The 14,066-nt window shown below is 34.1% G+C and overlaps 2 protein-coding genes across 2 annotated transcripts; both read left to right on the plus strand.

Moving 5' to 3' along the window:
* Nucleotides 1-337: 337 nt before the first annotated feature.
* Nucleotides 338-1,362, plus strand: OCT59_025846 (uncharacterized protein; the record flags this gene model as incomplete). Its single annotated transcript, XM_066142763.1, has 2 exons — nucleotides 338-1,162; nucleotides 1,354-1,362. 2 exons carry the CDS (start codon nucleotides 338-340, stop codon nucleotides 1,360-1,362), a joined length of 834 nt encoding a protein of 277 aa, XP_065992343.1.
* Nucleotides 1,363-10,305: 8,943 nt separating this feature from the next.
* On the plus strand, nucleotides 10,306-10,839 carry OCT59_025847 (uncharacterized protein; the record flags this gene model as incomplete). The annotated part of the gene is made up of 1 exon (XM_066142764.1): nucleotides 10,306-10,839. The coding sequence occupies one exon, from the start codon at nucleotides 10,306-10,308 to the stop codon at nucleotides 10,837-10,839; it is 534 nt and encodes a 177-aa protein (XP_065992344.1).
* Nucleotides 10,840-14,066: the final 3,227 nt, after the last annotated feature.

The raw sequence follows: 14,066 nt of genomic DNA on the forward strand, positions 1-14,066 counted from the left end.
GGCTTCCGATGCTCGCTTCATTGAATTTTTAGCTTTAATAATATCCTGAATATCTTCAGCTGATAGGGGGGTCACATCTGAACGTAGATACCGAAGCATTTTTTACAGATAGATATAAAAAAATCTTTCGAAAAATTATCGGTGTATTTTCAATATAATTTCGATATTCAATCAATTTTTGTTCGATATTATCGATTTATTTTTGGTAGATTCGGTACATTCGATCCATCCGATATATTCGGTATATTCAGTACTATCAATATATTTTCGGTAGATTCAGTCCAGAAATTTTTAGACACATTTTTTATATTAGCAACTAAGCCGAAAAAAAAAGGCTATGACCAATGTATATACCTTGAAAAATATCAATAATAAAGATAATGATTCCTTTAAGGGGGTCGGACAACGACTTGGTGGTACATATGAGCAAGAGTTTAAAGAAAAATTATATTCCACTATTAAATCTAAAGCCGAAATTAATGATCTTAGCGAAAAGCTGGTAGATAAGTACAATGAGCGAGAAAAGGAGTTTGAAAATAAAGCTAGCCAATTAATTGCATCCACTACTAAAGTTAGATCCCAACTTATTTCTGAACGAAAGTCTCATACTGAGAGTCAACGTGAGCTTGAAGCCAAATATACTGCCGAAATCCAATCGCTCAAATCTAAGATTAAAACACTGAAAAGAGAGGGGACTTTAGCCCGGAAAGCTTCGTCCGCCGACAAGACCAAGATTCTTTCTCTTGAAACTAAAGTACGTGAATTGGAAGGTAAGTTGGATGACTTAAAACTAGAACAGGTGCTCCATGATTCGAATGCAGTGGGAGGACTTCTAGAGGAGCCGGTCCAAACTGATCCCAAAGAAATCGATTCTCTCAGGCTTGAATTAGAACAGATAAAGGAGGACCTTAATTCAAAAGAATATGAAATAGAATGTATGGAAAAAGGGAAAGAGTCATCAGATAGTATGTACAAACGGGAAATAGATATTCTGTCTTCGGGGCGATTAAAGTTAATAGATGAAAATAGGTCCCTCAGGGACCAGTTAGCGTCAAAGAAAAATAATGAAGTAGATACTCCACCCCCGCCTATGAATGATTCATCGCAACTTGATCCTGAAGGGACCCTTTCCACTTTTAATCCTTCGTCCCAAATAATTTCTGTAGGTGGTGCAGAAGCAGTATCTTTACCGGTGACTGCTCCTATCATTGCGAGTTCCTCGATGTCGTCTATGTTAATATATTCTATACTTACCCTAGTACTTATTACAATTATATACTTCATGGTCAGGAAATGGCGGAATTCACAGAAAAAAAGTAACCAATTTTTCACCTACGAAAATTATATAAATAGAGAACATAGACCGGATTTTTATTATCTCAAATCCTAATCGATTACCGTATAAGTACTGGAGCTAGTGGAACTTCTTCGAATCTTTTTTCGATATGAGACAATATCGTTTCTGCTAAATCTTTGGGCGGATTAATTAAGATCTTTTCAGCATCGGCTACCGTACATCCTAATAACCATCCAATATGAATCCGGTCACCTCTCTTACCATTATGCCCATGGTGTTGTAAAAATCGATAGTCTTCCATTACAATGTCTGTCATTTTCTCCTGATCAGCTATTATTTTACAAAATTCCTGTCTATCCTCTTCTGTGATTGGGAAATGGATTTTGTTGGGTTCGAAGCCTATGTACTGGGAAACTTGGTCACGTAGTTCGGCCATTATACCAATAAAGCTTATCTTTAAAATATGTGGATTTTTCGTAAACTTTGATATGCAAAATACTAATAATTATCTCCGGGCATATCCGAGGTCGGGCTGTATGATCGGAGGGATGGATCTCTCATGTTCAGGGTCGGAAGATCGATTATAGGAATTGAAGTTAGCTAGTATTATTGCACGAGAAAAAAATATGCGGTCATAAATAATGTTGCAAGTATTCTAGCAGAGGTGTGGTAATTTCAGCTAAGAAAACTTGACAATATAACCTATCTAATAAGTACTTTCAGTCACATCCTCAAGATGGAAATACCATAAATTACTAATCTCGTCTAGCGCTCCAATTTCTGATATGTGAGGTAAGGCTGGTAGGTTAGCAATTATCTCATTTTTTCGCATGGATGAGACTGGTCCGATTTCTTCTGAAATTGATACATGCTCTTTGTAACGCATATGATAGACCAATTTGTGAAAGAATAAATTATACTCTTCAATGCATTTTACAAGCTCACTAGGATATCGAGCAAATTCAGAGCATATTTTTTCCTTCATTTTGTCATCTACCAAGAGGTTTTTATCTTTTGAAATTTTCCTAGCGCATTTCATAAATTTCTCCCATAATACCTCGATAGGGTTACTTACCATAAAAATCTCGTAGCTAAGCCATTCGCCATGAAATATTTCGTATAAGTACTCTATCTTTTGATACAACATTTCTTGTGCCTTTTTGACCGCAGTTCTGTAAGCACGCTTGTAAGCAATCCCACGAGATTCCATCATCTTGGAAGTAACACCATTGACTATGATATTTTCTTTTACGAATCCTTCAAGCCATGACTTGGCCTTGTTTTGAGCGTAGTCATCAATTTGCTTATATTTCTCATCTGGGTCTTCGATTCGCATGATTCGACTTGAGGGTTCTGGCTCATACTTCTTGTCGTACATGATAAATCGGGCACAAAGGCCAATAATAGTTTTTTCGAAATAATGGTATAAATCTAGTTCCTTTCCCAATTCCTTAGCTATATCGGCGAATTCCATTTTTTCGCCTTTAGTTGGTTTTAGCTTTCTGCCATACAAATCGAAAGTGGTCTCGGGGTGGGCCACTATATAACTAAAGCGTCCACCTGGTACTGGGATTTTACTATCATATTTCCCTTGCATTCGTACCATAAATCGCTGAACGGCTTTGTTGTCTTTATCGGGTTTCCATGCATCAGTCTCTATAAACTGCTCGAAATTCCATTGGTTGGGATTGATTATAGCATCCCTGAGAACATCCTCAACAATTTTATGGAGAGAGCGCTCGTTGTTGATATCCCTGACTTCACTCATAATCCGCTCACCTATGGTTTTAAAAAGCTGGGATATGCCCTGTTTCACAGTATCAATTCCTCTTATGAAAGGATCCTTCAGACCGAAGTTTACTGCATCTTCATGCTTGGTGCCAAAATATTTTTTCTTCCCAGTGAAGACTACTGGGAATAGCACTTCTTCATAAGCCATTTCGAGATAACCCGATCTGGTTTTTAGCCTAAGAAAACTGTTTACTTCATTACGCAATTTCTCCATTACGCCCATAGTAATTGTGACCATTTCGGTCCAATACTCTAGTTTCGAAATTGTGCCTTTCCCGCCATTGTAGGCCAGATCACATTTCTCATAACAAGAATCTGGGCAAGTGAGATATAGGGAATCAGTATCCCCGTATTTTATCCCAAAACCCTTCTTTTTCACGAATTCTGCGACGAGTTTGATATTCTCTCGCCCAGCTGAAGTAACACCCCCAGCAAGTGCTAGTGTATAGAACGGGGAATCACTTTGGCCGGTCACACCATAGAACGAATTCATATATAATTTAATCGCCTTCTGCTTCGAATTTAAAGAATTGTATTCAAAACAAATAGAACTATATTCTTTCATAAAATCATCATATGATAAATCAGCTCCATCAGAGCGCTCCTCCGGAACAATAAAGGGACTTAGGATCTTGGTCATCTCTGCGTGCCTCTCAGTATTTTTTACAGAGGATAGAACATCTTTGATTGCATCCACTACCAGGAAAGATCCGCCAGCTAAATCCATTTTACTTTTAACTTTCCCCATATATTCCTTTTTCTTTCTGAGAACTTTAAGTTGGGCCTTTAATTCATTCCGTATATTGAGCAGATTTTTCAATATTTTTGTAAATAGACCTTCCTGATCAGATTTATTTCCATGCCGTATGGTCCAGGCTCGCACAGGTTTACCGCCATACTTGAACTCGATACTGTGAAGCACTTTATTCTCTCTCTTTAACTTATCTACTTCCGAAAGTGTTGAGACCATCTTCTCGGGTGAGAGGTTGTAAGTCATAATTATGCTAGGATACAAGGATCTAAAGTCTAAACCAGTGACAGGGCGCTTATTTTCAAGACCCTTTTCTGGCGGGAACACATACGCTCCTGGAAACTTCCCAGATGCTTTCTGATTGGAAATTTTCGTGGTGTATAAAATGTCCTGCGTCCAAGCTTCAGCGCCTAAGAGATTGGATACTTTCGTTCCTATAGCATAATAATGTGAGTCGAATAATGATATATGAGCGATTGAGGCCACCTCTCTGTAATCATTTATAACATTAGATTTGACCATGAGCTCCTGACAACGTAAAGCATCTATAACACAATAATTTACGATTTCATGCATATGTTTTTTGGAAGAGTCGAAAGCCCTGTCTTTCGCTTCCGAATAATACTTCCATAATTTGCTCATGGGCATATCGGCTTTACCATCGAGACCATATTTTTCTAAGAAGTATTTTAGTGATGTTTTCTCAGAGCGGGGGTGAAGTTGCATAAAACTTGCGCGAACATCGATCGGTACACACCCCAGAAGTTTAAGAAAGGAGGATTCGAAAGTCAAAGAGGGATTGATTTTAATATTAATAGATTCGCGACCTTCTGTTTTTCTGAAATTCCTATCCGTTTTCTTCGCCCATTGGTCCCTATGGAAGTAACCACTGCTTAGTGGCTTTCCAGTTCCACCGAAATAATTCCAAGTGAGAGTGGATTGAGTATTGGCTGTCTTATACGGATTTGCTGACATTTGTTGGACCATCCAGTCGAAAACATTTAACTTGGTGGCCTTTTCTACGATAAAGGGCCAATCATAACCAGAGTCATTAAAACCGAGCTGGATGTCTGGAGCAAAAGATTTCCAGCATAAAGCGAAAGCTTTTAATACATTGGCTTGGTTTCCACATATAATAGTAATCCAGTCTGGGTCTGGTGCCGTCTCAACGTCAACAAGACATATCTGTTCTAGTGGTTTCGGGTCGTCTTTCCAGTGAACTGTCATACAGATCATAAAAACTTGAGCTGTATCATTTTCTGCTTGTGGGACATTACCTAACCCACGCGAATCGTATATTTCTATGTCCCATGTTAGAACTAATGCTCGGTCACGAGAAAAGAGAGAAGATGGATAAATTTTATAAAGTGGTCCAAAATCAACTATGGGTTGGAAATTACCAATGTGAACATAAAATGCATGCGGACAATGTTGGGATTTCGCATAATAAGGTGCACTGAAATTATATTTGTAGTCGCTTATTAACCCCCATCCAGAAAGTGGTATTCTATACTCTCTTGCGACTTTACGGTAATATGTGCCCGTATCATCTGAAGCGGTTTCTATCCTATTTTCTTGATCGACCTTCGAATTATAATTTGAAATGATATCGAGAGCAGTGAACCTTATATCTTTATTAGGTGCAATGATGCGAAGATAAGACTTTTTTTCCGCATGGTAGCCACGAATAGGATATGCCTTTATGCACTCCCTTCGGATCAGATTCATGTTTACTCTATTCCCCTGGCTGTCTTTTTCAGTAGCGAGTAAGTGCTTTATTTTGGACCAGAATTTAGGAATACTTGCATTTTCAGGAACGCGAATATCGAAAAATACCTTGATACCAGTAATGGTGACGACTGCCTTCTGGCCATTAACGAGATGTCCATAGATTCGAAGAACATAATGGGGGATTTTATTAACATTCTCTTTGGCTTCTTCTATGTCGTATGACACGAATGGAATATCTCGATGATTCGCTATCTCAACTTTGAGAGTTGAAGTTGACCCCTCATCATTTCTCATAGCTAATTTGTTACGGGTTGAGAAACCCGCCAAGTAATTCTCACCGCCATATCTGATTACCTGACCCAATGATGTTTTTTCTTTTTCAGCCTCTGGGTGAAAAAGGGCGGAGGCGTCGAAGAACTCTGAAAGCGAGGATTGTTCGGTCATGATATTATATCGCAAATATACAGTTCGAGAGAAACTATATACTCTGGGAGAAAAAAGTTTAAAATGAAAATTAATTCTGAACTATATAGATCGATACATAAATCAACAATCCATAGTTATTAAAAATGGTATTTTATCGATGTACTTATATCCACAGGAGTGGTAAGATTTGCAATCGAGGATGCTACCATCCGGAAGGATGTTTTATTCATCGCAATTCTCCTTCTCAGGTATTTTGCAAAGAATGTGAAAAATTATCTTATTCCGGATATGGATATTGCGATGATCATGCTAGAAAGCACCGTAAAAGGGAACAATACCATCGGAAAAGGATGGTAGACTTAGCTTCGGCGGAGATACTGGTAGGTAATTTAGAGGTAAACGAAAATGATACAACTTGTCACTAGAAAAAAAACTTGTGACAGAAGCTTGTGACGCAGATGATAAGCTCTTTAGGAATTCTAGGCCGAAAGAAAGTTTTCTTGATGAGTGTCACAGGTGGCATAGACGTCACTGGAAAAATCGGCCAAATCCTAACTTTTTTTTATTTTTTATAGCATATATACACCACATATATATCATACATATACTATATCACGATACATATATAGCATTAGGATAGCATAGAAAATTTTTGATTTTTTTCCTAGAATTTATTACTCTTTTACTTGTGACACTAGTGACAGTAATCAAGAAAGAAATAAAATAGCCTAATAATCTCAAAAAGCATAATGAACATGTCATAGTTCTTGCATTAAGGGCATTTAGTATATGAAACTTATGACACTAGTGACGCTCAAAAAATAGCATACAAATGACATACAAATAGCATACATATGTAGCATAGGAAAAGTTTCGAATTTTTTCCTACAACTTTACTTTTACTAGGGACACTAGGGACACTAGGATATAGTATATAAGAACAAGTTAGATCAAAGAAAGAAGCTTTTCTCCCATATCAAAACCCGTCTAGCTTCCCGTCCTAGTTGACCCAATAACTTAGACAACTAGGACGGAATTTTTAGAACGAAATCCATCTCAAAAATATGTTTACATATTGCACCTCCAATTCTTTACTAACCAACCATCCGCCAGACTGGAGCTGTGGAAGATTTCAGAAATATATGGATACAAAAATATGTGATACAAATGCATATATATTGGATTCCAGAAATGTTCCAGAAATGTTCCCGTTACTAGCCCGTAACTATGAATGGCTGTTCTGGTGATGGAATAGTATCACGTGTCTGGCGCAGTACCGGCCAGCATTATTCCACAATTTCGGTCAGAACTTTGGGTATAAGAAGTCGACATCCAAGCTGACATTCCATAACACTTCCATGATGGTTCCTCGCTAGTTCCATGACAGCTTCACAGAAGTTCCAGGACACTATTAAGTCACCATCATGGTACTAAGCTGGATCCTCGAATCACATGCCCAAAAGATCGGCCAAAATTATGATATAGTGCCGGCCAAAATTAATCGCAGATCTACTGCACCACCTAACATGATATTTTTTTACCATATTTCAGCATTTTGATAAATAACAAAATAGGTAAAAAAGAAAAGCACCCTCGAATCCTTAACAGGCAACCAAAGAGGCGCAGAATGGCAAAAACTTCATCATAAAACTTAGAATCCAAATAATTGCAGACAGGCTGGACCTCCAACATAGAATTTAATAACCAATCAACCATAGAACCCCAATAACATAAATTATATTAGAAAACGATTATTGGCGCAGAGAACCAAACAAAAATAGGTACATTTTGATTATTTAGTAACAGTAATATTTAGGTTATTTAATCACATGATCACAAATAATAAATGGGAAAAAGCTAAAGAAAAGCGGATTCAAAGGGAAGGAATATAGTAAGAAAAATAACTAGGTATACAAAATTGTCTCAAACAGGTTATTTAGTTAGAGTATTTAATCATATTTAGGTTATTAACTTTAGATTATTTAGATATATTTAAATTATTTAGTTATATTTAGATTATTTATAGTCATACTTAGATTATTTAATTATATTTAGATTATTTATAGTCATACTTAGATTATTTAGTTATAGTTAGATTATTTTATTACTAAATAACCTAGTCTAAGCCGTTTATGACTAAATAATATAATTATATTATTTAGTCATAAACGGCTGCTTTGTGTGCAAATTTGTACGTAATTTTCAATATTATTTAATTAATTATATACGAAATTCCAATAATTAACCTAGATTTTTTTTTATTTTTGTATAGAAAACATCATAAATATTATATTAAAAATATTATTTTATTATTTAAATCATTTTTTTGTATAGTTGCCTTATAGATAAATTTTTGCATTTGTAAAAATTGGCAAAATTTATGAAATTTTACAAAGTTAATCACATCGCGTTTCTCATCTATATATCCTAAAAGTCCAAATTTTATATATGTTATATATTTCACCTCATTATACAACTTTTATTAAGCTTAAAAGAAGATTTAAAAGACCAATTTAGGCCTTATATATAAATAAAAAGTTGCTAATAGTTAAATTATTAAAAAAAATTGCATGCAAAATTGCATGCAATTTTCAACATTATTTAATTAATTATATATGCGAAATTCCAATAATTAACCTAGATTTTTTTTTATTTTTGCATAGAAAACATCATAAAGTTTATATTAAAAATATTATTTTTTCATATAAATCATTTTTTGGAATAGTTGTCTTATAAATGAATTTTTACATTTGGGGATAAGCACAGCAAAACAAGGGGATAGCCTCAAAAAAAAATTTCTTAAGTTTATATGATAATTATGCTCCAATTTATCCAAAAATTACAGTTGTAATGAAATCTCAAAAAAAAATTTTTAGATCCTATCCCCTTGTTTTGCTGTGCGTATCCCCATTTGTAAAAATTAGCAAAATTTATGAAATTTTAAAGAGTTAATCGCATTGCGTTTCTTATTTATATATTCTAGAAGTCTGAATTTTACATATATTACATATTTCATTTTTCTTTACAACTTTTATTAAGCTTGAAAAGAAAGTTTAGAAGGTCGATTTAGACTTTACATATAAGCAAAAAGTTGCTAATGGTTAAATTATTAAAAAAAAAATTGTATAGCAAATTTGCCTAAAACTTTAAAAAACCATAAATAATAATTACTTGCCATTAAGTAATCATAAAAATTAATTAAAGTTTTTAGATTTATTACATCATGAATCAAATTTATGTCTTTAACATCAACAAATAATAAATTATCAATAAAATTTCATAAATCTTTAAATTACTATTACTTGTTATATATTAATGTTATGGACATATACTAGTACCATTGAATGTGCCTTGATGAGATAAATCTAATGAGCTATTGTATAATCTTGTATGACCACTGGATGATGAAATAATTGAATATTTCTATATGATAAAATTTTAGTATTATTTTTTATATTTTATTTTTAAACTGTTATATATAATAAACTACACTAAATAACCTGCTATTTTTTTTTTTATTTTACTTAGAAAACATCAGTAATTTTATTGAAAAAATGTTGTTTCTTTTTTAACAAATATTTTTCATATTAAAATTTCTAAATTATGTATTTTTTTTTAAGATTTCTAAAATTAAACTAGATGTGTACTTATTATAAAGCTGTCAAAATTAATATTATATGTAATTTCATTTTCTCTACTACTTTACTTAAAAGTAAAAAGTATATTTAGAATGTCAATTTTTATTTTTATATATGGTATATTTTTCTGATCAGCAAATTTTAAAAATGAATATCATTATTAAATTTGGTTGTATTACTAGTAAATTTTATGATTGAGCGTCAAATTTATTTTTATTAATTAAATATGATTTTGACTTTTAACATAAAAAAAATTTGTACCACCTAGTAGTATGAAAATGCCAATTCTGGCTCACCTACTTATCTCATAATCTAAACCGTTTATTAATATTTTCACCTACTTATATGCTACATATTTTATAACCTAAATCACCTTTTTTATATTTTTACCTACTTATCTCATAATCTAAACCGTTTATTAATATTTTCACCTACTTATATCCTACTTATTTCATAATCTAAATCATTTATTAATATTTTCACCTACTTACCCCCAACCGAACAAGAAATAGGATTTCAAAGCCAACAGAGCCAAAAAAAGTAAGGAAGTATTAACCCATCCAGGAAACCAGCCATGGAGTCAATAGAGCGGAATAGCAAGGCAAGCAATTTCCCTTATACCGAGAAAAAATGTAATTGAATAAAAGATTCATATATAAAAGGTTTACAAGATGTCACAATACAGACCATCACTAAGACGTATACTAGGCCAGTTTGAACTCAACATAGAAGAATGGGTAAAGGAAATAATGTGGTATTTAGATATAGCATATTTAAAAGCTTTAGATTCTGAATTTAGCAAAGAAAGTATGTTAGTATCTGGATTAGAAGAGCTAGTAGAAATATTTGATGAGATGTTAGAAGGTGATGATATATGGATACATCCATCACTTTTATCACGAATAAGATATTCTATTCTACCAGATGAGATGGCAATATATGAAAGATTTTCAGATATCATTAAGAACTTCTCAGAGGATAAAGAATTAGCATATGCATTATTAGACTTAGTAGAAATATTATCAAAAAAGAAACCTACAACATTCAACATTATAGATTACAATATACAAAGAATATTCACGAATCCTAATGATGAATATAGAAATGAATTTAGCATCTACCATATTAAAGGAGATGAAGATATGGACGAAGACACAGATGAAGACACAGATGAAGACATAGATGAAGTAGAGCATGCAGAATGAATTCAATGAATACTATCAGAATCTTGCACCGACCACCGAGAGTCAGCTGAATAGACTAAAAAATGAGTTGGCTATAACTCTATGTGACGAATGTCTTATACCAATAAGAAGCCAGGAATGTGATTGCTGGATTTTACAAATAGAGGGTTTCTAGTTCCCAGTAAAACCATTTTTTACCTCTCACAATCTGGAATAGGTACATCACAAATAAAATCCCCAAAATCATTCGGATTAGAAAACAACTTCTGTAAGAACTTATAAATCATATCAGCAGCCAATTCAGTCTTAGTGCCAAATATATTAACCTTACCAGATTTAGGCCAGATATGTACCCGAATCTTTGATGTGAAGACTATAACAATTTTAGAATGAATATCACCCGCATCATTCTTAATATACTTTATCGGAAAGGGGAGAATCTCACGAATACCATCTACAGATTCTAAAGCATATGCTAAGGTAGAAAGATGAATAAACTTATTACTCCCGATATTAATCACAAATTTGTAATTACACAGGAGAGCCTTATTTCCACCCACAAGTTCTACAGAAGAAAACTCAGGTAGGGAACATTCAGAAAGGTAACGTAAGAAGATAGCAACAGGATCAAAAGACCCGAAAACTTGTATACTACCAGATCTAGGAAAATAACGAATGGTATGTACAGAATCAGCTAAAATGATAACAAACTCAATGCAAGCATTAAAAGTGCTACCATCCCCAGTACGTCGCCGTCTATTTAATGGATTGTCAGGTGTACTTCGTCTGCATCGCCTCTCACCTTTTGGTTTAGACAAGTACTGTTCATAACCCTCAAAAGCTTTATGAATAAAGTTGCTATTAATGGCAATAACATCCTTAGTAGGTTCAAGCTTATGACCAAGTACGGTGTAATCAAGCCCTTCAACATTGATCTTAAATTCAGTAACAGTAAGAGATGGAGTAAGTTCACTAAAAGTAAGCATGTCTGGTTTTTTCTATTGATAGAAAAGAAATGTTCAAATTATTTTATCCTAAGAAAAATCTAATTAAATAAAACTTCTTCATCAATATCTCATATGAGATACCATGACAAACAATAGCTTATCTTTCGAACTTTTAGAAAAGATATTCAAAACTTCATATGAAGGTAATTACTCCCGTTGGCATTATCTTTGCAATTATGCATTAGTGTGTCGAAAATGGGCTGTAGTAGCAAACTCTCTCCTATGGGGTGAAACAGACCTTTATAACCGCTATAATATTAAGGAGTTCCAAATGTACAAACATCTCACAAAACCAGGGACAGTATGTGGAAAATATATCAGAAAGCTTAATATGGATGGAGTATTTTTATGGCCTATCTGTATTGTAAAAATGCTACAAGCTTGCCCCAATATCCAGGAACTTAGCATAATAGATTATCAATACAATGGTGGAAAAGGTGACGTTAGAGATTTGCTAAGTGAAATTCTGCATATATTACCAAACCTTCGAATGATAGATATCAGATATAGTCGATATTTTAAAAATAGAAATGCCATTGAAAAACTCATAGAAACCCGTAAAGACCTAGAAATCAGAGTAACATGGCAAATGTAATATTTGTAAAGGCTAATCACTGCCAAAAAATTTGGGCACTGCCCTGTTACTGCCTGTCACTGCCGAAAAAATTTGGGCACTGCCATGTTACTGCCCGCCACTGCCCATCATTACCGCAGAAGTTTGGAAAACACATGGATTTTTCCTAGCAAGATGACGCTTTAACTTAGAGGGAAAGTCAAAACTTGCTCTACATAGATGACAGGTTAATCTTCCTCGAGAGTGTAAATTTTTTTTAAGTCGATAGTATCCATCTGCAAGGAAGTCACGTTAGTTTTCCGTTTATGTAAAGAAATTGGAATGGTAATTTTTTTACGTGATGATAGAGGGATGGTCAGTTGCCGATTTTGGAAATCTAGAATGACATTAGCACAATCAATCCAAGGTACACCCAGTAATAAAAAGTCCTTATCACTCTTAACAACCATGAAGTCATCTTCAATTTTTTTAGAGTTCTCCCCATCATATACAAGAATACCAAGACCATATACTGTCCCAATAGTATCAGATTTTGTTGCAACACCACTAAGGTCAGGAGCATTACTTCTATCAACATCAAGATTTAGGCGCTTTTACAATATTGTTAGATATCAGAGAACTATCAGAACCAGTATCGAAAATTGTCGTAGGAATAACTAAAGATTTTTCACTCTCAGGTGCGACTACTTTGGTCTTAATAGTGACTACATCACTAGCAGACTTGCGGTTAACAATTCCAATACCTGCTATAGAAGACCATAAGTCATTATTACATATAACATCATCATTTTTACGGATTAAATTTGCAGCCATACTATTAGTTACAACCGAAATCATAGGATGAAGGATAGATGTGAAAAGGTCCTTAACATTATCCCAAACTTTTTCACGTGTTTTTATCGAGGGTTCTCCTTTAAGCTGACTGAGTACTGGTTCTTTATAATTAATGAATTCAGCATTCAGAGCATTGTAAGCAGATATAACAGTCTCTTTTGGTACAGCATTAACGAAGGATTGAACCAGAAGCTTTAAGAGTTGTATAAAAACCTCAAAGATAATACGCTGCCTTTCAAGTTGTGATTTTTTCTTATCAGTAGGCTTTTTATCTACACGTTTCCTTTCTGTAGGCTTTTTTTTTAATCCATAGCAGGCATGTCCAGAGTCTGAATCACTATCAGAGGAGTCAGAGGAGTCAGAGGCGTCAGAAGAGTTAGAGGAATCAGAGGAGTCATGTGCATAATTTGTTTTCCTCTTTCCCTTCTTAGATTTTGGACAGGAACTCTTAGTATGACCAGATTTTCCACAACTTGAGCATTTCTTTGATTTCTTTGGTTTGCATGTACCTGAACTTATACCAAATACCTGATTACCACGGTAAATATGGTCAGATGGTAAATTTTTATTAAGTTCTGTATCAATAAATATTTCAAGATCACTAAGGGTTACTTTACTTATATCAATATCTCTTGGAAGACCTAATTTATATGCTAAAGCAAGTAATCTCTGAAATGATGTATCATTTTGAGGACTTGAAAATGGACTAGAAGATGGTACTGGTACTGCAGATGATCTAGCCGTAGTCATAGGAATTTTAGAATTTATAAGATTCTCAATATCTGCTAAAGTTGGACCCTGATATGTAACTATAGGAGTAGGTGGCATATCTG

The sequence above is a fragment of the Rhizophagus irregularis genome, chromosome 6 (assembly GCF_026210795.1).
Source record: "Rhizophagus irregularis chromosome 6, complete sequence".
NCBI lineage: Eukaryota > Fungi > Glomeromycota > Glomeromycetes > Glomerales > Glomeraceae > Rhizophagus > Rhizophagus irregularis.